Source organism: Mugil cephalus, chromosome 1, assembly GCF_022458985.1.
Source record: "Mugil cephalus isolate CIBA_MC_2020 chromosome 1, CIBA_Mcephalus_1.1, whole genome shotgun sequence".
In the NCBI taxonomy this organism is placed as follows: Eukaryota; Metazoa; Chordata; class Actinopteri; order Mugiliformes; family Mugilidae; genus Mugil; species Mugil cephalus.
The window spans coordinates 26542670-26569538 of NC_061770.1; the positions used below are offsets into that span (position 1 = coordinate 26542670).

Consider the following 26869-nt stretch of genomic DNA (forward strand, 5'->3'; position numbering starts at 1 on the left):
GGAGGAGATGTTAGTCTGGTGGAGATGTTAGTCTGGTGGAGGAGATGTAGGGAGGAGAAGGTTAGTCTGGTGGAGGAGAGTAGTTGGGAGATGTTAGTCTGGTGGAGGAGGAGATGTGTCGGTGGAGGAAATGTTATCTGGTGGAGGAGATGTTAGTCTGGAGGAGATGTTAGTCTGGTGGAGGAGATGTTAGTCTGGAGGATGATGTTAGTCTGGTGGAGGAGATGTTAGTCTGGTGGAGGAGATGTTAGTCTGGTGGAGGAGAAGATGTTAGTCTTCCAGACTAGAAGGATAGTGGAGAACCATGGCCTACCAGGAAGAAATAAATCCTGATTGATGAATACACTGAATGACATTAATGCCATTACAATAAAGACCCTTAGATACACAGACGTTTAAATAACACTCATGAATAGAAAAATCACCCTTAAAGTAAAAACTAACAATGAACATAAAGCTGAGAGTTCTTCCATCTATGGAGTTTTTCTTCCATGTTCCAAGACGACACCACCAGGATTCATGGGGCTCAGACAGTGAAAGAGGGAACGAATGTTTGGGAGGAGCTGGAGACTCAGACTCTGACATCATCAATACAAGATCTGAACTAAAAACACTGGATGGAAGAAACCTGGAGACATTGGAGAAGCTTCTTGTTGAACCAATGTCACAGAGAATGAAACTGGAAGTTTTGGTGGTTTTTGTTGTTGTGTTGCTGTGTGTTGTTGTGTATTATTGTGTGTTGCTGTGTGGGGTTGTGTGACAGGTGTGTGTGTCTCATATACGGGGGTTTTATCTAGGATCATGTGTCCATTAACACTGTTCTCTAGTGTTGTGTGTCAGTGTGTTTAAAGGTTTCACAGTGTGTGTGCACGTGCGCATGCATGTGTGCGTGTGTGTGTGTGTGCGTCGTGTTGAGTTTATCCTCAGACAAGAAGTGACATGAGTCAGATTCATCAGCTGCTTTCATCAGAGTCTGTTAACATGTTGGAAATGATAAAAAGCTGAAGTCGGGAATGAATGAAGTGGTAGAAACTTTCACATCATTCAGGACCTTTCTTCATGAAAATTATATTAATTATATTATTATATTATATTCTATAAAAAATAATATTAAATAAACATTAATAGAGAATAAATAATAATACGTCACAAAAAAAGAAAAGAAAAAGCTCTGCATTTCACACATAGACTGAAAAACTGGACACCATGACATCTCCTCAACAATGAAGCCAGAGAATGCAGAGCTCCACCTGGTGGTTGGCTGTAGTATAGGTAATTTAAGCCCCGCCCTCTTCCTGTTAGTGGGCGGGACTTGGGCCAAACTAAAGAAAATATAAATATAAACAGGTCACATACATTTTAGGCCGTGACATAAAGCTGATGTTTTTTTTTCCACGGGTAATTTTTTGGGGGTGTAGCGATTCATCCACTACATCGATGAATCGATTTATTTTCCTACGATCCCGCTACATCGGTCTGTGCTCGGCAAGTTGGCCTTCCGGACGACGTACATCGATCTAATATCGTTTTAAAAGGTAATCAGTCGATTGTATCGATACTAGGAAATGACGCATTGTGTTTTGTTTTATTTTTATTTTTTAGCACTCTTAACAATTAAGGCGTTAAACGTCACCCGATTCAGTCTGACTAAGAAGTGACGGTGGTTGTCAGGCTGAGGACCGGAACTAACGACACGGAGCGTTCTACACGGACTCTTTGAAGTGCTACACACAGAGTGTTACTTTGTGTTTTACTGTTGTTCGCTACAATGATAAAATCCGTTTTTACTGCGTTTAATCGCGGCTTGGTCTAGTTATGTTTGTGAATAAGAAGCTGTTGAAGTCAGTGACATGACGTCATGTTGGGAAATGGGTGAAATAACCAACAGCATGAAGCTGCTTGTTTAATGAAAACTTGAATGGCCTCTGAGAGTAGATGCTACAATCCTCTCCACTTCCTTTTTAGCAGGATATCATCATGAAACAGAGCCAGAGGGACATTATGACCTTTTTTATTTTTTATTTTATATTTCCTCCTGACTGCACATAAAGAAAGAGTGATGTGATGAGTGTGATTTAGATAAAGATACTGTGACTGTACATTTAAGTCTCATGCTGTGAAAAAGAACTCTGCATGTAGCTAAATGTTTAGATTAAAAAAGTGTCATTGTGCAGATAAAAGTTGTATTTAATGCAAAAACAGATAATTTTGGTAATTTAGATGTAGAACCGTCACTGCTGAGTAGGTATTTATTTCAATCACTCTGGTTTAATTTTTGGCTAAAAAGTTACTGAATCGATTTCAAGTCACTGAAACGTTTTGGATCGTATCGTATCCAAATGAACCTCGTATTGTATCGGCAACCACGAATCGTGATTCGAATCGAATCGTTAAATCTAATCCTTACACCTCTAGTGATTTTTCATTTTAGTTATTTGACGGTATGAACACAGGAAGTGACATCATGATGATTGACAGTTTCCACTATCCCCTGCTAACGCGGCTAACAGCTGGAGACAAACCAAGACAAAGACAAGACAAAGACAAGCTGCCAATGCTGCTGCTAATATGTGTCCACTCCTGCAGCCACTGTTCACTGGAAAAGACTGTTCTCAATAAGAAGCGGTCAGCTTAGTTTGTCTCCGTAGCAACAGGGACACATTAATGTGGACACATGTTGGACAAAGAAAGACACAAAAAGTTGTTGAAGGTGTTGAATGGACACGTTAAGTGCGGATATCTTTTTCCTGGAGTCTGTTTGCTCATCAACAATGAAACGCGATTAATAGAGATTAAAAATGAATGAGATTTAATCGTGATTAATCTAAATTGATCCACATCAACCCTGAGATTAATCTGATTAAACATTTTTATCTCATACTAACTCTTATAGTTTTTATTTCAGGACCTCCTGTAAAAACTGAATAAATCTGAATCCAGTAGAAACTTTTATTAAAGTCAGAAGATATTTCTCATATTAAAGAACCAAACGTGAATGTTTTTAGTTACTTTAGTTATTTCTTTTTTATTTCAGAGTCTAAATCCACACGGAGCATCTACGGTTACTTGACTCTTCAGTGACTGAGTGATGAGGATAAAGATCTAGAGCTACAGAAGAGACAGAGACGGACAGATGGACAGAGACGGACAGATGGACAGAGACAGGAGAGGACGGGAGCAGGAAGACGAGGATGAGACTCAGTTTCCAAACATAGCCCCGGAGGCAGCGAGAGAAGAGAGGGATCAGGCTTTAGTTCTGCTTCGTTTTGGTATTCCCGACCCCAGCAGGCCTTTTATGAACGTCCAGAGGCGGCGGGACGTCCAATCAGACGCGGCCGTGCAGGTCACATGCTGCGCTGGGAGGTTATAAAGTGAGGAGATGCTCTGATCATTCCCTTACTCTGTTCTCGTGCACATCCTCACAAACCAGGACGCTGCAGCGACGCAGATAAAACCTCCGAGAGCTTCAGAGCAGATCCACCCAGCACGGTGAGTACTCCAGCTCCGGCTCCACATACAAGATACTACAGTACCCATGAGCCTCAGCGGCCGTGGCTGTGGAGGAGACTCCACTCAGAGCTGTCATGGTTTAAACTCTTCTGTTTCTTTTTCTCTCTCTTTTAATTTCATGAAAGTGAAGTTTAGAATTTTCCTCATTTATGGTTTGAGAAGCTTCAAAAAAAAGAAGTTTCTCAATTCATCTCCAACATTGATCAGTCTACGTCAATAGTTCCACCGAGGATGGAACCAGACAAAGCTAAAAACCAACTTTACAGCAGAAATAAACATGTTTGAAGAAGACAAGATCATCTGGTAATAAATATAAATGTGACGTTCTTTCACATCCGTAATGATAAGAATTTGCAGTTTTCTGTCGGGCTCAGGATCATGAACAGTTCACAGCGTCACAAATAGTTGAAAAAAGAACAAACTGGATTCATTAATTAATGAATGAATGAAACATGTTGTAGAAACTCAACGAGTTCAGTTTCTCTTGTTTCAGCTTTGATTTCCAGATGAATCTGTTTACTGTGGTGTCTTTGATACGTTTCATTTTTTAATCATTTCTTAATCAACAAAATCAATAATTCCTTCACAGTAGGAGCTATAAATATCTACCACTGAATGTTACAAAGCTCATTAAGTGAAAAAATGATTAAAAGTAAAGTCTAAATTCTGACGTGTTTCTTGTAAATGATAAACTCTGATTTCAAACCAAAGCCTGAATTGAACTAATATGGCCGCCGCCGTCCTGCTCATTAACCATCTTCTAAGAGTCTGAAGAGTTTATACCATCTGCTTCCTGCTTCAGCATTTAACGTGATTTAAATGGTTTTAAATCTCCAGGTGATGGTGTTTAATCCTAAACTGGTCCTCAGAAATAAGTCATGTCCTGGATTCATTTGACCCTGAGTCCAGGAGCCTGAAGATATATAGATCTTTATATAAATAGACCTTTATTGTCATTCAGAAATACGCTGCAGTGAACACATGAACGTAATCTGGTTGCAGATGACACTTGACCATTGAATAACAGTGTCTAAAAACAAACAGCAATAAATAAATAAGTACATTTCAGTGGGTTTTCAGTGGGTTTCAGTGGGACAGCAGCAGCAGAGAGATGATGGAAGTGTTTTATTTTTGGACCAGGATCGGTTCAGGCAGCATCAGCTCAGACGTGGTAATAAAGAGCATTGTTGGAGGAGGCCACTGAGCTAATGCCACAGCTGTTTGGTGTTTGGTCAAAGCCCAGAGTAATGCAGGAGGCAGCCTGCACCTACTGTCAGAATGACTGGGGCTTTACGGGAAGCTAAATAAAGGTTTATAGCTCAGTAGAAGACATGCACCATTGCTATGGATTAGTTGTTGTTTTTAATAATTTCATACATGTAACTACCGGACCAGAACCTCAGGGTGGAAATAACTTAAAGACTTCTCCATGATCTCCACATAACAAGGTTTCTGAACCAATCAGAGCTCTGGACACAAGCTGTGTTTGAGTAAATGCTGCATGATGCAATATGTCATTTCATTTCTAATAAAAGTCATTAAAGGATTCAACCAACACAAAACAACATCACGTGAACTCAACAACTCGTTATTTTTTAACCATGTTCCAACTTTGATTCCTCAAGAACAAAACCTATATAATAATTATTATATAAAGAGGAACTTATCAGAGGACCTTTTACAATAATTATCAGGTGTTTGAGTTTTTCTTTCTTCATAGTGACCTCCTCCGGCTTTAACAGCAGCATTTGGATGAAGAGTTAAAGTGAATTGTTTTTGTAAATATTCTCGACCCTAAAACTAAGCTCTTCTTCTCTTGCTGACATTTTTCCGCCAATGGTCTGGTAACATTAATGAACAGGTAAACTGAGGAAAATGGTTCATATGAATAAAAGTGTGATCATGTTGTCATCTAGAAGTAAAGCGTTATGAACAGAAACTTCAAGTTGCTTCCAAACTTTTAATGTAAGTTGATAAATAGCACTAGAACACATATAATTAATACTTAATTTACTTAATCTCCATCAGTTTGGCGTCCTTGGCCTGAAAAACATTGCAAACCCCTGATTTTATAGAACCTTCAGAGTCTTGTCTTTAAAAAGAGACCATTCAGTTCCTCTGGTTACGTCCTCATCGGCTGGAATGATAAGAGCTGAACATCTAAAGGCGTCAGTTCCAGATCTTTTCCAGACATGAAGCTTTTCTAACCCTTGTTCATCCGTGCTCATGTCTCCAGATGTCTCGCTTCATGGACATGACAGAGTTTGGAGAAGCCGGTCAGTTCCTCCGTCTCACCAACCTGGAGCAGCTGGCTGCCAAGGCCCAGGCCTTCGACGGTAAACACCTCCAGCCTGAAGCCGTGAATACGAGCCGGGCGTGGGTCTAAAGGTGTGTGGTCTGACTCTTCCAGGTACAAAGCGAGTGTGGATGCCTGACGAGGCTGAAGCCTACATCGAGGTGGAGATCAAAGAGCTGAACGGAGACAAGAGCACGGTGGAGACCAAGGACGGACGCGTGAGTCCGTGGCTTCATTAATCATTTACTGAGTCCAGAACAACAGCAACAAGCCTGCGTTTATTAAATCCAGCAAACATGAACTGAAACGAGGCACCTGAACAACGTGAAGATGGTTTGAGCTCCTTTAGTTTTAAAGGAGGGAGTTGGGTTCAGGGATGAATCAGTCACATTATTGTCATTTATACTAAAGTCTGATACGAGTCCATTTAACCAAGAAGTTAGAACAATTTAAACGTTTCTATTGGTCCAGGAAAACAAAAAAGTTTCTATTCTTGCTGAGACAAAGATGGAGTCTGAGCCTCTGAACTGGAAAATATATATTTTATAGGTTATGATATTATTATTTAATCACATTAGAGAAAAGTGAGTACGACAACAGGCAATAATTCATTCATTCATTCATTCATTAAATATGAGCAACATTAGCTTGAACAGACAAATAGAAAATATGAAAAAATCCACTGATATGGAATAAATTAATGTGACGTTTTTAAATAATTAGTTTAATTACAGGAACGACCGAGGTAAATGAACCACATCTGATTTTATTAGAAGATGAAGTATAAAGAAGTATAAAGTATGAACTGATACCAGGTCATACTCTATAACAGGAGTATTCATATTGAAATATCATATTCTTATTGTAACCTTAAAGATTAAAGCAAAGATTTCCCCCAAAGAAACAAAAAAGTCCCTGAAGGCGGCCATTTTGGAAATGGCTGCCAAGAGACTGCAGAGATTTGATAAATCCACCAGGGGGCAGATGTTGTAATAGTTTTTATTGGATATTGTGGACACAGATGTATTTTTAAACTAATGTGACGTGTTTCAGTGAGAGTCAGACTCTGGTCTCTGATTGGTCGATCGGACTCTTGATTGTCCTGTAGCTCTGATCCAAAACGTTTCCTGTTTCAGTTTCTGATCGTGAAAGAAGACGACCTGCAGCCTATGAACCCTCCTAAGTTTGACATGATGGAGGACATGGCCATGTTGACTCACCTGAACGAGGCGTCCGTCCTCTTTAACCTGAGGAGGAGATACAGCATGTGGATGATCTACGTCAGTACCGACTCTCACTACCACGTTTACGTTTCCTGGTGTCTTTTCCTCTAACTCTCTCTCTGTTCCTCAGACCTACTCTGGTCTGTTCTGTGTCACCGTTAACCCGTATAAATGGCTGCCGGTCTACTCTCCTGAGGTGGTGACCGCCTATAAAGGGCGACGTCGTGCAGACACTCCACCGCACATCTACGCCATCGCTGACAACGCCTACTCCGACCTGCTGCAGAGTCAGTCACCTCCACCCGAACACGCTGTTTATTATAAAATGGAGACTGTGAGGCAGTTTGTACGAGATAAAGCAGAGCAAAAAAAAAAAAAATAGATTATTGTGCAAAGTTTAGTTTAGTTTAGTTTAAGAGTCGACAGGAAGAGACACAAATTCAGTGCAGGAGATAAAAAAAACTTTCATTATTCACTTGAACTCTTTGGCTTTTGAGTCTTCATCCAGTTAATCCCTCGTACATGTCATGACGTTAAATGAAGAACAAGAAACACCTGATAATTAGAGTAAAACTGTTTCCTGTTTACTTGGATATAAAGTATGAAACTACATCTTCTATGGACAAACGTTTGACCTGTAGTTTATATAAATATGAGTCTAAGTGAAAAGTGAACGTGACCAGAAGTCTCATGTGGTTCCTCAGTTGGTCTAGTTTTCCAGGACTCACGTCCATCACGTCCATCATGTCCATCATGTCCATCACGTCCATCACGTCCATCATGTTCATCATGTCCATCATGTCCATCACGTCCATCATGTGGATTTTCTTTCTGACCTTTGTTTCTTTTTGGTTTATTTTTTCTCTCCAGATCGTGAGAACCAGTCAATGCTCATCACGTAAGTCACACCAGAGACCAGAGACCAGACCAGACCAGACCAGAGACCAGAGATCAGAGACCAGACCAGAGACTAGACCAGAGACCAGAGACCAGAGACTAGACCAGACCAGACCAGAGACCAGACCAGAGACCAGAGACCAGAGACCAAAGACCAGACCAGACCAGACCAGACCAGACCAGAGACCAGAGATCAGAGACCAGACCAGAGACTAGACCAGAGACCAGAGACCAGACCAGAGACCAGAGACCAGAGACTAGACCAGAGACTAGACCAGAGACCAGACCAGACCAGAGACCAGAGACCAGAGACCAGAGAATAGACAAGAGACCAGAGACTAGACCAGAGACTAGACCAGAGACCAGACCAGACCAGAGACCAGAGACCAGAGACTAGACAAGAGACCAGAGACTAGACCAGAGACTAGACCAGACCAGAGACCAGAGACCAGAGACTAGACAAGAGACCAGAGACTAGACCAGAGACTAGACCAGAGACTAGACCAGAGACCAGAGACCAGACCAGAGACCAGAGACCAGAGACCAGAGACCGGAACAAAGACCAGAGACCAGAGACCAGAGAGTCAGTCTTGAATTTTTCCACTGAGACAAAGTTCACATGGGGAGAAAAGGAGGTCTGGAGGTCTAAAGGTCTTTATTTAACCTGGATCCACTAGAGTTGGTCGACGTAAACAGCTGATGTGTGAAGGGCTGAATACGAGTTCTTCTTCTACTCTTCATTTTTAGTCTAAATAACAGGACCAGGTGTCAGTTCAATACTTCTACAGAATGAAAACCTGGATGAGCCAACATCTTTGAGTCATTAGAAACTAAAGCTGAACCAGAGACTAGATGTCGTGTTTTCACTCTGGCCTCAGAATGATGAAAGTAGAGCTGGACCATATTCACCCAGTCACATAAAACCTGGAGGCCATTTGTTCTGTGTTTCTTCTTTGTCTCCTGACGTCTCGTGTCTTTGCCAGCGGTGAGTCCGGAGCAGGAAAAACCGTCAACACCAAGAGGGTCATTCAGTACTTCGCCATCATCGCCGCTCTAGGGGAAACCGTGAAGAAAGGGGTGAGTCTCATCCACGGAGCTCAGGGAGAGGAAGTAATGAATGACGTCAGCATGTCTGGTCTGTCTGTGTCTCAGGGCTCTCTGGAAGACCAGATCATCGAAGCCAACCCGGCCATGGAGGCCTTCGGTAACGCCAAGACCATCCGCAATGACAACTCCTCTCGCTTTGTGAGTTCAGGAGGAAGAGGGGGGAGGAGGAGGAGGAGGTAGTGTGGAGTTGACATGTTGACAGGTTTTTGTTTGTTTCAGGGAAAATTCATCCGGATTCATTTCGGGACGACCGGACGTCTGGCGTCGGCCGACATAGAAATCTGTGAGTTGGACTCAGATTTTCACCACAAACGTTCTAGTGAATAATGAGACGAGGACTCAGACAGTTGGAGTGAGATGCATGAGCTCAACAAAGGCAGGAAGGAGCCAGAAGATTTAACACCATCAGGGTCGGAGCAGTCGCCTCGTCCTAAGAGCTGCTACATGTGTTAGAACAGCAGCTGGTGGAGAGAGCGTGGCATTCTGGGAAAACTCCTGCAGAGGATTCAGGTTCTAAATGAAGGCGGCTGGAGATTAATTTACCCCAAAGTCCTAAAGCACGGAGGCCTTCACTGGTCTGAAACAGCAACTAGCTGAGTCAGCTCTACATTTTAAACTAATTGAGCTCCACATCCCTCAGATGACGTCTGAGACTGTCGCTGCTCCTCTGTCTTCTGTCCATTAAACTCTGCCCCCAAACTGTCTGATTGGCCCAGCAAATCTCACCTGGTGCTGGGTTTCCATTCCCTCTAGAAATGAGCAGAACCTAAATATCTCACCTACATTTCTATAAACCTCTTAAACATCTAAAGCTGAAACATTTCTACCAGACGAGACCAGAGTTACAGCTTGAAAACCTTTCAATGGAAGCAGTTTTCAGAAATATCACTTTTACTTTGAGAAAAAAACATCATAGAAACACAGCTACAGATAAACTTTACCAGCTATTCTGGTGAAGCACAGCAACATTTACACCAACATTTTAAAGTTTGTTCCTAAGAACTGTTTATTGGTGCGGTGGTGGAAGCAGAGGCAAACCGAAGCTGAAGGAAGCTCTTTAAAAGCTCCTCAATGTTTATTCCAAGGAATAAACGTTCTGACGTGAACCATGTTTGCTCCAAACAGATCTTCTGGAAAAGTCCAGGGTTGTGTTCCAGCAGCCCGGGGAGAGAAGCTACCACATCTACTACCAGATCCTGTCCAGTCACAAGCCAGAGCTGCAAGGTAGCCCCGCCCACCACTCTCACTTAGCCAATCACAAGCCACGTACAATATTCTGTCTCCATTAGGTCCACATCAGACATGTTAAAGTCGACGAAAGCAACGTTAACACTCACACCTGCAGCAACAAAAGCTATTCTGTGTTTTCTGGGTTAAACGTCCCTGGTTATTCGTTCTTCATTAAACAACTAAATGAGCATCTGCACAGCCTCATAAAACTCAAATAAACTGGTAGACAGGAAGACAGACAGGTGGACCATAGTATGCACCCATCAGCCACAACATTATGACCACTGTCAGGAGAAGTTAATAACATTTAAACCGTCTTGTGACAATTCACTGTTCTGCTGTGAAACTTTTGAACCTGGTATTCATTCATGTGGATGTTACTTAGACATGTAGGACCCACCTAGACCAGACCAGAACTCCCCACCCCCCTCCCATGAAGAACAGCACAAGGTGTTGAGCTGGCCTCCAAATTCAGTATATCCCAGACTGATCCAGTATCTGGTGGATGACCCCTCGTGTCCATTCTCTGATGAGTCCCCATAAGGGAGACCAACACTATATCAGGAAGTCATAATGTTCTGGCTGTTATGGATGTATAGAATAATAATGTATAACTGTGTTGCAGACATGCTGCTGGTGACCACCAACCCCTACGACTACCACTTCTGCTCCCAGGGTGTGACCACGGTGGAGGGCATGAACGACGGAGACGAGCTGAAGCTCACGGACGTAAGGAGCTCAACATGTTCCAGGCGTTCCAGCGTTCTCTGCTCCCTGGTCCAAACTCTCATCATCATGTGTGTTTTGATGCGCAGCACGCCATGGACACTCTGGGCTTCACCCCAGAGGAGAAGTACGGCTGCTACAAGATCGTCGGAGCCATCATGCACTTCGGCAACATGAAGTTCAAGAAGAAACAGAGGGAGGAGCAGGCCGAGGCCGACGGCACGGAGAGTAGGACGCATGATCGGAAACTTATTTTAGTTTGTGTTACGATAGAAGCTGGTGATGATTCAGGGCAGCTCTGTGTCTGCACAACAAACAGAACCGATTTAACATTCCTCTGGGTGGCATCTTTATTAACCAATCAGAGCTCTGGACACCAGGTGTGTTTGAGTAAATGCTGAATGATGTAATATGTCATTTCCTTCTGGTTTCATTGATAAAAGTTGTTATAGGATTCAAACTGACGTTTGTGACAGAAACATCAGAGTCTTGTCTTTAAAAAGAGACCAAGACAAAGAACAGGTTACAAGAGGACACCTCATTGATTTGAAGGAAAGCTGCTCAGTTGATTCTCTTTATTTCCCTAGTGTTCACTCGTGGTATTGCAAACTCACTTCATTTCTGACTTTTTTTGTATCTTGGCTAAGGTGTCATTTTTAAATCCAGCTCTCCTTGATATGCCCATGGGACCTCTGCAGAGGAGATTTAAATAAGAGGTGGTTTGGTTTAAATAAGACACTCTATCGCCCACATTTCATGTTTTCTCTTGTTGTGTGTGTTGAGGTGTGGATAAGGCAGCGTACCTGATGGGCATCAGCTCCGCCGACCTGCTGAAAGGCCTCCTGAACCCCAGAGTCAAAGTCGGAAATGAGTTCATAGTTAAAGGACAGACTGTTGAACAGGTAACCAACCAACCAACCGTCTGCTGTGCCGACTACATCCTCACAGCCAGTAACTGGTCCTTTGGTATTTCTGCAGGTGAACTACTCAGTGGCGGCTCTGGCCAAAGCCACATACAACCGTATGTTCAGGTGGCTGGTGAGTCGGATCAACGCGTCTTTATACACCGCTCTGCCGCGTCAGTACTTCATCGGGGTCCTCGACATCGCCGGCTTCGAGATCTTCGAGGTAAACAGGAGATGTAATAGAATGAACATCAGCCTGGACCAGTTTCATGACCTTGACAGGAAGTAATAGAGGCTTCAGTTATCAGCTGAGCATCTGTCTACATGACCTCTAAGGGATTAACCTGGATGAGCTAACATTAGTTAAAAGCCTTTTAGCAGTTAGCACAGAACAAGAATGACCTACTCTGATCTCATTGTGAATTTATGTTACACTTCATTTTTGAAATTTCATTAAATAAGCAGCAAATGTATCAGTTTTATCATGTTGATTGATATATTTGAACTTGAGGTAATATTTTTGACCTCACTTTGTCCTTATTCATCAAACCACAGACAAATTATTGCAATAATTTACCAACGACTAGAATCCTGGACAAGAGCTTTCTCTTGTAAATCTCTTGTACCTGCTCTATTCTTTGGCACTATTTTCCATGTACTTGTGTTTTGCACTGAAAAGAAGAAGCTCTCTAATCTCGTTCTAATGTAAATTAAGGACATTGTATCCTGATTACTAAAAGCAGTCTGTCTTCTCTCTGCAGTTCAATAACTTTGAGCAGCTGTGCATCAACTTCACCAACGAGAAGCTGCAGCAGTATTTCAACCACCACATGTTCATCCTGGAGCAGGAGGAGTACAAGACTGAGGGGATAGATTGGACCTTCATAGACTTCGGTCTGGACTTGCAGGCGTGCATCGACCTCATAGAGAAGGTTAGTGGTTGTAGGACACTTCAGACTTTCATCTGAGTTCTGTGTGAATCCAACAAACTTAACCAACTCTTGTGTGTCCAGCCGATGGGTATTCTGTCCATCATGGAGGAGGAGTGCATGTTCCCCAAGGCCACGGACCACAGCTTTAAAACCAAACTCTACGACAACCATCTGGGGAAGTCACCCAACTTCCAGCGGCCACGGCCCGACAAGAAGCGAAAATACGAGACGCACTTTGAGGTGGTTCACTATGCTGGAGTGGTGGGTATCAGGTCGTGCTGTTCCTCTAGTGCTCAGGTTTGAGTCGGGACTGGTCAATATTTATAGACCTTGTAATTATGTGATTGCTGGTTCCCAGATTTGGGTTGGTTCTTGCAATTTACAGACTAGACTTTTTAAGTAAAGGTAATCATCCTAAAAACATGGACATTATTTTCTTATTTTCAAGTCCTATTTGTAAAATTGTCTAAAATCTAATTTTCTTTTATTTTAATTGCAGAAAACTTGTCTCATTTAAACATTGATCACATGGGACATATTCTTTACTGGCCCATTGAAAAAAATATATAAATAAATAAATAAATAAACTTTGTGGCCCGAGAACAGAACCTTGGGGGACGCCACATCGTTTCTGTGCAGTGGTTGACTTTAAGCAGGATTTATTCTTCCTCTGTTTAGAGTTAAATCTGTAAGGTCAGTGTGATGTTCGAGTCATATCATAATCAGAGTCCTGTTGTTCGCTGTAGGTGCCGTACAACATCACCGGCTGGCTGGACAAGAACAGAGATCCTCTGAACGAGACGGTGGTGGTCCTCTTCCAGAAATCCTCCAACAAACTGATCTCTGGACTTTTTGAGGACTACATCAGCTCTGAGATGGGTAAAAAAACAACAAAAAACAACTCACTGATGATAGTTTATCTGCACTTGACTTTTAAAATTTCCACTTTGTGTTTGCTGGTGTTGTTTTAGCAGGTGATCCGAAGGCTGAGACCAAACAGAGGAAGAGGAAAGCAGCTTCTTTCCAGACAGTGTCGCAGTTACACAAGGTGATGTTTAGATTCTGCAGCCCAACGAGAATCAATACAACTCTTCATACATGTATCAGGTAGTTGGATGATCTGCCAGCTTCAGAGATAAAGATGGGAAGAAGATGTTGGTCAGACGGCTCATTAGTTTAACTTAGTCAATAGATTAAAATATTTAGGGGTTATGAGCACCATGATTTCTATACATAAGGCAAATTAAGGAAAATAACTCAGCTTTTTAAACTATAGAAGACATCTAAACTTCTTCTTCTGTTTGTTCTTCTCCTTGGATCTTTTGCAGTTTTGACACTACAGGGTTTATTACTGCCCTCTCCAGGCTAATATAATTTACTACAACCACACTTTAGATTCTGCTTGCTTTCCACCACTGCTGCTTTTATCACTTGCTGATTTCCCAAACTACGGTTGGATCCGAGGTCATAATAATTTAATAAAATACAAAATAAATACTGAGGTTATTAATGTTGATGCATGGACCCCACTCCTCTTTATCTGCATGTACACACTCAATGCTGCCCTCTACTGGAGGTTATATTCACTCTAAACTCTGCTAAATCTTTGTTTGGTTACAGGAGAATCTTAATAAGCTGATGGCGAACCTGCGCAGCACTCAGCCTCATTTTGTTCGCTGCATAATCCCCAACGAGACCAAGAACCCAGGTATGAAAGATGAGAAGAGAGAGAAATTAAAGAAGGACTTCAGATTTGAGAGTTTCTTCTTGTGTTCCAGGTGTGATGGATCCCTTCCTGGTCCTCCACCAGCTCAGGTGTAATGGAGTCCTGGAGGGGATCAGGATTTGCAGGAAGGGCTTCCCAAACCGTATCCTGTACGCCGAGTTCAAACAGCGGTGAGTTCCAAACCTGAAGCACAAATAAAGAATCAAGATCAGCTTCCAGCTTCCTGCTCTCCAGTAATCAGTGTTTCTTTCTCAGTTATCGCATCTTGAATCCTTCTGCGATCCCGGAGGACTCGTTTGTGGACAGCAGGAAGGCCGTGGAGAAGCTGCTGGGTTCTCTCGACATCGACCACACCCAGTACAAGTTTGGACAGACCAAAGTACGAGAGACTCCCGTTGAACCTGCCGCTGATACCACTCCCTCCTTATGGTTAACGCAAACCTCTCCTCTTCCTCTTCAGGTGTTTTTTAAGGCCGGTCTGTTGGGACAGCTGGAGGACATGAGGGACAGTCGTCTGTCCCAGATCCTCACCACCGTTCAGGCCATGTCCAGAGGGAAACTGATGAGGATGGAGCGACAGAAGATGATGCAGCACAGGTCAGAACCATGACTTCAGAAACTCCTAACATAACTCTCTATTATTTATTATTTCTAACTGAAACTAAAAACTGTTTCTGAAGCGCTGAGTTTTGGTGCGTTAATTTCAGTCAACATAATAATAATAATTGCAGAGGAGTTTAAGGGTTAAGAGCTTGGTGAAGTTGAAGACACCTCACGGTGTGGGGGTGAAAACCTGTGGCTTTACGTTCCCAAAGCTGCTTCTCTAACCACTACTCCGTGCCTCCCTCCATCCAAAGCAGAAATGACAGAGGGATGAGGACCTGAGGAAGTCTGAGGATGGTTGAAATGATGTGTAGGAAGGTCAGGTCAGAAGACGACCAACTTAATAACTTAATTTCAATCTGTGCAACAAGTGACGGGATGAATATCAGGTCACTGAAACAGGAGTCGACCACGTGGACAAACTCACATCTTGAGATGAAAATCTCCTGTTTCTTCTGATGCCAGCTCTGTCTCGTCTCGCTTCACCCTGTTTCTAGGACCTGGAAAGACTAGACTATATGGTCTATGAGGGTCCTGAGTTCCTGGTGACGTCATCTTCTGTGTTTTACGTCAACAAACCAACTTCTAAAATATGCAGACAGAAAAAAAAATTGTCAATTTTTTCTTTTACAGATTTTCTAAAAATAAAAATTTGGGCATAAACCCAAGTTATGCTTCCCTTCAGTTAGGCCTGAGCATGGACTGAAGGGGACATCTACCTCTTCATAAGAGAAATTTATAGACCAGATCAGTTTGGAGAAGCTTTACACTTTAATAATAATGATTAATAAATTATGTGAATGGCGTTTGGAAGGAGGAAGATCTTTGTAAACTCTGAAGAGAAGCTGGATGGTAAAAGTTTTTCTGGGCATTAAAGACACTGTGTGTGGTTTTAAATTCTTCTCCTTCTTCCAGAGAATCTGTGACCGTGATCCAGTTCAACCTCAGGGCCTTCTTCTCGGTGAGGACTTGGCCGTGGATGATGCTGTTCTATAAGCTCCGCCCATTGCTGCGAAGCGCCCAGGTGGAGAAGGAACTGGCCGTCCTGAACGAAGACTTCAGCAAACTGAAAGAGGCCTTCGACAGGTCTCCTCACCGCCTGTGTTTCAGTCAGGGCCACTCTTTAAAATGTTCAGGTGTTTAGTTTGATCTCCTGGTGTGTTGTGGGTTGTCAGGTCGGAGGGGAAGAGGAAGGAGGCGGAGGAGCGGCAGGTGGTTCTGGTTCAGGAGAAAAACGACCTGGCTCTGCAGCTCCAAGCGGTAAGTTACTCTGAGACCCAGAGGAACCAGAGGAACCATGGTCACAGTTTGATTTTTCTAATATTTGAGGTGAAGGATCATTTGGAGGATACCTAAAATGATCTGCTTTTAATCTAATATACTGTGACCTGGAAGACTAAGAACCTTCAGTCTTTTCAGTCCATTTTTAGTTGTACCATCTTGAGCAGAACTAGCTCTACGTCCTCAATAGCACATTTACGCCAGTGAAGCAACGTATGAAATCAGGACACTGGGTGTTTATCGACATGTGTTCTAGAGAAGCATCAGTTTCTGTTCCAGTTGTTTTATTGAGGATTTTAACATCTGTATGGACTATGGTCAAATCAGACCTACCAAAATCTGTGATATTAGAATCATTTTATGAAATGGCCTATAGGTGGTGCTGTTACGCAAATATTCTATGCATCCATGATGCTTTTCACTGTTTCCCCACAGTCTAAGGAATGGGTTAATGTCATTCATATACACTGTGTTTCCTCCCTCTTGATTATCAGGAGCAGGACAACCTGACGGATGCGGAGGACCGCTGCAACCAGCTGATTCAGTCCAAAATCTCCCTGGAGTCGAAGCTGAAGGAGACGCACGAGCGTCTGGAGGATGAGGAGGAGGTGAACGCCACGTTGGCGACCAAGAGGAGGCAGCTGGAGGATGAGGTGACGTCCCTGAAGGGGGACGTGGACGACCTGGAGATGACCCTGGCTAAAGTGGAGAAGGAGCGACATGGGGTCGAGAACAAGGTGACGAACGTTGACTCAAGACTCTTTTTCCTTTTAGACTCGTCTTTGATTTTTCCCAGTTTCGTTTCCTTGTCAGACAGAATGATTCTCTCGTCTTTCGTTGCATCCAGGTGAAGAACTTGACCCACGAGATGTGCGTTTTGGATGAATCCATCTCGACTCTGAGCCGAGAGAAAACCGCCCTGCAGGAAGCTCACCAGCAGGTTCTCAACGACCTCCGGACGCAGGAGGACAAAGTCAACATGTTGGTGAAGGCCAAGGCTCGACTGGAGCAGCAGGTGGACAACGTAAGGAAACTTCTGCTTTGACTCTAGTGACAAACTGAGAAGACGTTCCCCGGGGATCTGTCTGCCTCCACTGACTCACACTAGTACATCTAACTGATCTAAACAGCAACCTGACCAACACCAGATCCTCCCCATCAACCAGACTTCTAGCATCTTCTACGTATAAAAATCGGATTTATGTGTGAGAACCGTTGTATGATTTGCTGGTGTAAGTATCTTTAGACTCTTTAGACGACCACAGACCACAAAGAGGATCCGGAACTTTCTAAAAACATCACTGCACCATGTGAAAGAACTCGTTCATCCAAGGCCGGTGCACTCTGCAGGTCTAAGGCTTAAGGTTTCTGTCCTCCCTGCAGGTGGAAGGTTCCCTGGACCAAGAGAAGAAGATGCGAATCGATCTGGAACGAACCAAGAGGAAGCTAGAGGGGGATCTGAAGCTGTCCATGGACTCAACGAGGGACCTGGAGAACCAGAAGGAGGAGCTGGAGGAGAGACTAAAAAAGTAGGGAAATACATATCGGGAGCTTTTATTTGATTTTTAAATTCAAAACCAGAGTAAAAACAACTTAGTGCCTCTTTCCAAATCTCTCCAAAGAAAAGACTTTGAGCTCAATCAGCTTCAGTCCAAGATGGAGGATGAGCAGAACGTGGTCGGTCAGCTGCAGAAGAAGATCAAAGAGTTTCAGGTTGGTCCAGGATGGAACGCGATGGTTCAGCTCCCCACTCCTCCTGTAACTCGTTGTTCTCGCTCCCTCAGACTCGCATCGAGGAGCTGGAGGAGGCGCTGGATGCCGAGCGGGCGTGGCGCACCAAGGCTGAGCGCCAGAGGAACGACATCGCCAGGGAGCTGGAGGAGCTGGGGGAGAAGCTGGAGGAGGCCGGAGGAGCCTCGGCGGCTCAGATCGCTCTGAACAGGTTATAGACCCCATCAACCTCCCATCACTCCAGCCTGTTTACAGCCAAAGTAACTGAATGATGCTCATGAACGTTTTGGAGCTCATTCATCTTGGTCTCTTTCAAAAGACAAGACCCTTAAGTTTCCACCACTAAAGTAATAATCACTCTAAGTGGTTTAGTTCTTGAGTAACTGAAGTTGGAACATTGTTGAAAAATAATAAGTTGTTGGGTTCGCCTGTATCAACCTGCGTCTTGAACAGGAAGCGGGAGGCGGACTTCCTGAAGATGCGACGGGAGCTGGAGGAGGCGGGGCTTCACCACGAGGCGACAGCCGCCACTCTGAGGAAGAAGCACCTGGACACGGTGACGGAGCTGAGCGAGCAGATCGACGGCCTGCAAAGAGCTAAGCAGAAACTAGAGAAGGAGAAGGCCGAGTTCAGGCTGGAGGCCGACGACCTGGCCGCGAACGTGGAGCAGCTTTCAAGAGCCAAGGTACAAACGTCACGTCCATGAGACACTGATGTCCTCACGCCTGGTTTGTCCCGGTGGTGATTTGTGATATTATTATAAGGAGATCGATACTGAAATATCGATACCAGATCTTTATGCTATAAAATCAACTGTCAAATCAAAATATTGATGCTTTTTATAATTCAGTCGTTCCAGGTAAACAGCACACTACTTTTTTTAGATTTGCAGACGCATTGAGTGAATTAATACAAAGTATCAGTATTGGATCTGTATCACCGATACCAATACTGAGACTGTGTGGAACCTGCAGCTGATGCATTAATGGGTATGTGCAATGAGCCAAAGCTTAAAAAGTTGAAGATGTTTTATTCAAGTTAAACTATAACAGAGGTGCTAAGGCTATGCTTTGTTTTTTCCTGGTGGATCAGCTGTTTAATGGGACCCAGGACCAACCAAAGGAACGAGGTCACATGGGTCCTAGACCACCTCCACGTGTGGACTGCGACCGGATCAGATCAGTTGGGGTTGGGGATGTTGACCTCTAATTCGTAAAGTCGACCATTACTGGTGTTTGTGTGTTCGTAGGGATGTGTTGAAAAGATGTGCAGGGCTTATGAGGACCAGCTGAACGAGAGCAGGAGCAGAGCTGATGAGCTTCAGAGACAACTGACCGAAGTATCTGCCCAGAAAGCACGAGCCGTCACCGAGACCGGTACAGCACAACAACACACCAACACACCAACACACCAACACACCATCCACCCATTTCCAAGTACAACATTCACCCTAAAACAACATTTAATCAACTATGTGAAGCTTTTCTCAGACCAGACTCTTCTTCTGCTCTTTCAGCCGAATACAGCCGTCGCCTGGAGGAGCGGGACGCTATGATTGGTCAGCTGCAGCGCTCCAAGGCCGGAGTTTGCCAAAGCTCGGAGGATCTGAAGAGGCAGCTGGAGGAGGAGAGCAAAGTAACACTGCAGTGTTTTTATTTAAATATTCTGACGGAATGTGTCTTCAGTGTTAGACTGAACAGAAAAAACTTTCATTCTTCAACATCACATGGCACAGACACACGCTATTAGCTAGGAGGCTGCTGGGAACAGCTACTGTTAGCCTGGAGGCTAGGAAGCTAAGACGAGCTACTATTAGCTGGGAGGCTAGGACGAGCTACAAACTGCGTGCACTGCACAGTCCTGTCTATTATTTATTTACTTAATTTGGCTGTATTTCATTTTATATTTTTCCACGTTATTTTTGCGACTTGTCTCCAGGAAGTAAAGCCGTCTTGTGTTTCAGGCTCGCGTGGCGCTGGCCCACACGGTGCAGGCGTCCCGTCACGACTGCAGTCTGCTCAGGGAACAGCTGGAGGAGGAGCAGGAGGCCAAGGCTGAACTGCAGAGGGCGCTGTCCAAAGCCAACAGTCAGCTGGTTCAGTGGAGAGCCAAGTACGAGACCGAGGCCATGCTGAGAATAGAGGAGCTGGAAGATGCAAAGTGAGATGCCGCTGCTGTTGGTTCTGAGGAACTGCAATGAACACGTTAATAACACGAAGCAATAACCCTGAGGAAAGCAAGCAGAGGCTGAAGTGTAGCTGTAGTAAATCTTTTGACCCTGTAGGGGGCAGTTATACGTCCCTATACAACGCTGTGGAAAGCAAGAAGAAGCTAAAGTGTGATACAACCTGTAGCATCAGACCTCCCAAAAATCCCAACAGAGACAATGAGAAGAAATTGATGAAGAAATTAAACCTCAGTCCTTCCAGATGTTTCTCTGGACCAGTTTTCTGCATCTACTCATGATGTGAACTGATCAGGGCAGCCGAGATGTTACTAAGAAGAAAAATGTTCTTACCAAAAACCAAATCAAATCCCATTAAATTTCTATTAAATATTTAACATTTAATATGTAAACTGCAGCTACAACTGAAGTGAAGACGCTTGTTTTCTTGTGGAAAATGTGGGTTTTATTTACGTAGTTTGCATTCTGTCATTTCACTAGATTAGATGTATCTTTCACTGTCAGCTACTGATTCACCTCTCGTAGGAATCTAAACCCGTCCCTCTAGAACCAGCTGCTACAAACACAAACTGATCGACCTTTTTTGCTTCTTTTGGTCGTTTTCAGGAAGAAGTTGGTCGTGAAACTTCAGTGCGCTGAGGAAGCCGCGGAGGCGTCTCAGGCCAAGTCCTCGTCCCTGGAGAAAACCAAACAGCGTCTGCAGACGGAAATCGAAGACCTGGTGGTGGAGCTGGAGCGGTCCAACGCCGCGGTTCTGGCTCTGGACAAGAAGCAACGCAACTTTGACAAGGTCAGTCAGCAGCAGGACTCACTGTAGGATTCATCACTCACTCCACTCGGTTTGTATGTTTGATTCAGTTTGTTTGTTTGATTCAGTTTGTTGGTTTGATTCAGTTTGTTTGTTGGTTTGATTCAGTTTGTTTGTTTGATTCAGTTTGTTTGTTGGTTTGATTCAGTTTGTTTGTTTGTTTGACTCAGTTTGTTTATTGGTCTGATTCAGTTTGTTTGTTGGTTTGACTCAGTTTGTTTGTTGGTTTGATTCAGTTTGTTGGTTTGACTCAGTTTGTTTGTTGGTTTGACTCAGTTTGTTTGTTGGTTTGATTCAGTTTGTTGGTTTGACTCAGTTTGTTTGTTGGTCTGATTCAGTTTGTTGGTTTGATTCAGTTTGTTTGTTGGTTTGATTCAGTTTGTTGGTTTGACTCAGTTTGTTTGTTGGTCTGATTCAGTTTGTTGGTTTGATTCAGTTTGTTTGTTGGTTTGATTCAGTTTGTTCGTTGGTTTGATTCAGTTTGTTCGTTTGATTCAGTTTGTTTGTTGGGTTGATTCAGTTTGTTTGTTGTTGGTTTGATTTAGTTTGTTTTGTTTTAGTTGTTTATTGTTGATTCGTTTGTTTGTGTTGTGGGTTTGACTCATGTTGTTTGTTGTTGTTCAGTTGTTTTTGATCAAGTCTGTTGATCTCAGTTGTTTGTTGGTTTGATTCAGTTTGTTGGTTTGATTCAGTTTGTTGTTTGATTCAGTGTTTTGTTGGTTTGATTCAGTTTGTTTGTTGTTGTGTTCAGTTTGTTTGTTGGTTTGATTCAGTTTGTTTTGTTTGATCGTTTGTTGTTGATTCAGTTTGTTTGTTGGTTTGATTCAGTTTGTTTGTTGGTTTGATTCAGTTTGTTGGTTTGATTCAGTTTGTTCGTTGGTTTGATTCAGTTTGTTTGTTGGTTTGACTCAGTTTGTTTGTTGGTCTGATTCAGTTGCTGAGCGACTGGAAGCTGAAGTTCGAGGAGAGTCAGACGGACCTGGAGGCGTCACAGAAAGAGTCTCGGAGTCTGAGCACGGAGCTCTTCAAACTGAAGAACTCCTACGAAGAAGCTCTGGACCATCTGGAGACGGTTAAACGAGAAAACAAGAACCTGCAGGGTAACGCCCTGTTTTTATCATGAGGGTCATTTCATAGCTGGCACAGCCACACTGCTAGCTGCTTTTAGCTAGCACTGTGGCTAGCCAACACCAGCCTGAAAACGAGTCTGATATTTACGTTTTGATTCTTGTGTGATGCGAACAGTCTGTAGCCGTTTTTTTTACTTAAATAAAAAAATAAAAATACCAATGTACTTGGTAACTGTACTTAAGTAGATTTTCCAGGTGTCTGTAATTTACTTCAATGTTTCATTAATAACAAAGGAAATTCTTTACTTTTTACTCCTTTACTCTTTTCTTCTCGCTTCTCGTGGAGTTTGTAACAAACTTAAACCCTTTCATTCATTTTTAGCATCAACTTACCACAATAACATGTTCTAATTAAGATCATTTATTTTAGTTTGATTGAAGACAGGTCTGAAATAGTCTGTGTTTAAAGGAGGCTCCTCTAACTGTGGCTGTGTTTGCCTCCAGAGGAGATCGTGGACCTGGCGGATCAGCTGAGTCAGGAGGGGAAGACCATCCACGAGCTGGAGAGGATGAAGAAGATCCTCCACGTGGAGAAGAGCGACATCAGAGCCGCTCTGGAGGAAGTGGAGGTGAGTAGATACCGGCCGTGGATCAGCTGACGTCTGGACTGAACCGCCGTGACGTTCGCCTCCACCCAACAGGGCAGCCTGGAGCACGAGGAAAGTAAAACCCTGAGGTTCCAGATGGAGCTGCAGCAGATCAGGACCGAGATCGACCGTAAGATGGCGGAGAAAGACGAAGAGCTCGACAACCTGAGGTGAGTCATCCAGAGGAGAGAATGGAGACGGAAATAAAACACAAATAAATCCAAAGTCTAGATGGACTCGGTAGTAACTCCAGCGGCGTCCACCAGGCGGAGCCACCAGCGCTCCCTGGAGACCATGCAGGCCAGTCTGGAGGCGGAGGTCCGCAGTCGCAGCGAGGCGGTCCGACAGAGGAAGAAGATGGAGTCGGACCTGAACGAGATGGAGGTCCAGCTGGGACACGCCACGAAGCAGGCGGCCGAGAGCCAGAGGAGCATCAGGCTCCTCCAGACCCAGGTAGGCCCAGCACGGGGACTCACTGGCGCCTCTGGTGGACGTGAGAGGAACTGCAGCCTCAGAGCTCGTCTCCTCCCAGGTGAAAGAGCAGCAGGTGGAGCTGGAGGACAAGCTGCATCTGACCAATCAGCTGAAGGAGCAGCTGGTCCTGTTGGAGCGCCGCTGTTCGCTGATGACCGCCGAGGAGGAGGAGCTACGGGAGGCGCTGGAGCAGACGGACCGCGGACGCAAGATGGCCGAACACGAGCTGGTGGAGGTGGCGGAGAGAGTTAATCTGCTCACGACGCAGGTACACGAAGAAAAAATCAAATAAACGAATAACAAAAATAAAACTGAGACCGAGCAACATCACAGAAAGAAAGAAAGAACTACGACAAGGAAGTCCTTCCTTCCTTCCTATTGGCTGATTGACTCACAAAGTGACTGTGACATTAATTAATTTGACATTGATCGGCCTCTGATGTGTTTCAGAACTCCGGCCTGGTGAACCAGAAGCGGAGGCTGGAGGCCGACCTGGGCCTCCTGACGGGGGAGGTGGAGGAGGTGATGCAGGAGAGTCGGAGCACGGAGGAGAAAGCTAAGAAGGCGTTCACCGACGTCAGTACCAACCTCACTAACGCTAATGAACATCTGGGGTGAATCATGGGGCCAATCAGAGGCATTAGCTTTAGCTTTAGCTTTAGCTTAGCTTCACAACCATCCAGGTTAAACAGGTGGTTGGTTGGTTGGTTTTCTTTATTTCACTAAAACAAAGTAAAAAGCAGAAGCAGAACAGTGAAGCAGACGAGTGTCAGGTTGAGCTGGACGTGTCTTGCAGGCGGCGGTGATGGCCGAGGAGCTGAAGAAGGAGCAGGACAGCAGCAGCATGATGGAGAGGATGAAGAAGAACATGGAGGGAGCGGTCAGAGGTAACGTCCAGGGTCAATACGACGCTCAGACAAACACACAAAGAAGAATTAAAGAGACGCACGATGGAGACGTTCATTAGTGATAAATAAATAAATGGTTCTGTTCATCTTTAAACACAAACACACAATCAACCTGGAGGAGGGAGGGAAGGGAGGGAGGAAAGGGAGAAAGGAAGGAAGGGAGGGAGGAAGGGAGGAAGTTTCCTAGTTCTTCTGTAATGAGTTCCTTGTTCTCAGATCTTCCCTCCAGATGTTGATGTTTGTGTTTGTGTGTGTTTGTGTGTGTGTTTGTTTTGTGTGTTTGTGTGTTTGTTTTGTGTGTTTCTGTGTGTGTGTGTGTGTGTTTGTGTTTGTGACAGAGCTGCAGATCAAACTGGATGAGACGGAGCAGACGGCTCTGAAGGGAGGAAAGAAACAGCTCCACAACTGGAGACCAGAGTGAGTCGATAGGGTGAAGGAGGAGGAGAGGAGGAGGAGGAGGAGGAGAAGGAGGAGGAGGAGGAGAAGCAGGAGGAGGAGGAGGAGGAGGAGGAGGAGGAGGAGGAGGAGGAGAAGCAGGAGGAGGAGGAGGAGGAGGAGCAGGAGGAGGAGGAGCAGGACTGAGTGACTGAGTGTGTCGTCTGTGTGTGAACAGGTGAGGGAGCTGCAGACCGAGCTGATGCTGGAGCAGAGGAAGAGTGAGGAGTACCAGAAAGGAGTCCGCCGCTACGAGAGGAGGGTGAAGGAGCTCACGTACCAGGTACCACATGCTCCTCCTCCTGCTCCTCCTGCTCCTCCTGCTGCTCCTGCCGTGGTTGTGTTGTTTAGTGTGTGTGTCTGTGACGCTGCAGACGGAGGAGGACCGTAAGACTCTGCTGAGGATGCAGGAGCTCATCGATAAACTTCAGACCAAAGTCAAGAGCTACAAGAGACAAGCAGAGAACGCAGTGAGTCACCTGACACAAACCAGGTGTTCAGCTGGAGGCCCCGCCCCCCGAGGGGCCACGGACCTCCTGCTGAACACCTGGGCTTTATGGTTGGAATAAGGCAGGGAAGTCACAAAGCCCTTCGTTCATTAGACACTTCATATATATATATTTATTTTCCTCATAAATTTCTTTAAATGATTTAACTTTAAAACTAGTAAAGTACTTTAAGCATTTAGATATTAGCTTCAGGTCGTCGCTGTCTTCGTGAACTGAATTAAAAGCTGCTGGTTAACGTGAAGCTGTTGCTCCTCCCTCCGTCCACCAGGAGGAGCAGGTGAGCTGTAACTCCGTACGTTTCCGGAAGATCCAGCACGAGCTGGACGACGCTGAGGAGCGAGCCGACATCGCAGAGACCTCGGTCAACAAACTCCGGATCCGAACCCGCGAACAGATCAGCAAGGTCGTCATGGTGAGTGTCCACGGCAACCACGGGTAACCACGGGTATCCATGGTAACCACCGTAACCATGTTAACAACGGGTAACCACGGCAACCACAGGTAACCACGGGTAACCACGGTAACCGTTACCAATCATCTACTAAATACAATAATAAATAACAAATGAATGAATGAAAATGAACCAAAGAATCACTGAGGACAGAGACGATGGAGACGAGGAGACATGTTGGACGTCTCATTCTCACTGGACCAGTTGTACCTGAGGACGTCCTGTGGTCCAGATGCCCCCCCCCCCCCCCATGACCCCCTTTTAATGTTTTTATCTGTTGTTTCTCTTTTCTACGTCATCATTGAACTTGGTTGTTTCCACAGATCGCTGATTGAAGCTCCGCCTCCTCCTCCACCGGCTCCTCAGACTTTGGGTTTTATTTATTTTCATGTGCTGTGTTGTTGTTTTTTTCATTTTCTTTTTAATGTTTAAAGAAACATGAAACTAAAAGGAACCTGAGACGAGTGACGATGTCTCGAAATACAAAGAAAAACCTTACGTGTCATCTTGAAGACAAATTCATTTATTATTCATATATATATATGTGTATATATATATATATATAAAGCTAAAGCTAAAAGCAGAGTTTAGGGTGGATGCTAACATGTTAGCCGTAGCTTCTGTCTGCCCCCTGGTGGCCAAACTGCTCCATCACAGGAAGAAGTTGATTTATTGTGGTGCAATAAACAAATGAATGAACAAATAAAAAGCTGTTGGTATTTGACTCGGGGGCAACGACACAACAACACAACAACAACACAAATGCTACTGCAACTGCAGCAACACATTCACACAATAACAGAGTGAAACAGTACTGCAACTACAATGACATCATACTTCACAACATCAACAATATGCCAACAACACTAACAACACAACAATGACAAACAGCACCAGCCCATCAGTGTGTGTGTTATATCAGCTGATCCATGAATGTTGTTGTTGTTTTATTAAAGTTGTTGTCTCCAGTCTCACACACACACACACACACACACACACACACACCCTGAACAGAAACGACAACGTTTTGGCATTCGACACTTTATTCACAAACTAGAACCGATCAGTGGGCGACTGTACAGGTGTGTGTGTTACATCAGTGCCCCCCCCCCAGTCATAGTGCTCTGCAGCTTGTCCTTCAGTGTGTGTGTGTGTGTGTGTGTGTGTGTGTGTGTGTGTGTGTGTGTGTGCGTCCATCTCTAGAAAACACACCTA

General features: G+C 44.3%; 1 protein-coding gene across 1 annotated transcript; it reads left to right on the top strand.

Moving 5' to 3' along the window:
* Positions 1–3361: 3361 nt before the first annotated feature.
* Positions 3362–26363, top strand: LOC125008352 (myosin-7B-like). The gene is given in 47 exon segments (XM_047585566.1): positions 3362–3489; positions 5747–5846; positions 5921–6024; positions 6943–7086; positions 7160–7316; positions 7900–7927; positions 8910–9003; positions 9079–9171; positions 9253–9316; positions 10159–10257; positions 10889–10992; positions 11079–11217; positions 11773–11891; positions 11968–12117; positions 12656–12826; positions 12908–13087; positions 13573–13705; positions 13798–13874; positions 14447–14534; positions 14605–14722; positions 14808–14931; positions 15013–15149; positions 16071–16241; positions 16331–16415; positions 16931–17173; positions 17284–17460; positions 17820–17965; positions 18059–18149; positions 18221–18378; positions 18621–18852; positions 19417–19543; positions 19684–19802; positions 20131–20327; positions 20959–21142; positions 22095–22260; positions 22735–22859; positions 22932–23047; positions 23144–23330; positions 23410–23619; positions 23802–23927; positions 24148–24238; positions 24598–24660; positions 24663–24676; positions 24873–24977; positions 25069–25164; positions 25472–25615; positions 25978–26363. Coding segments are annotated over 46 exon segments (5808 nt in total). The 5' UTR covers positions 3362–3489; the 3' UTR covers positions 25990–26363.
* The last annotated feature ends 506 nt before the right edge of the window (positions 26364–26869 follow it).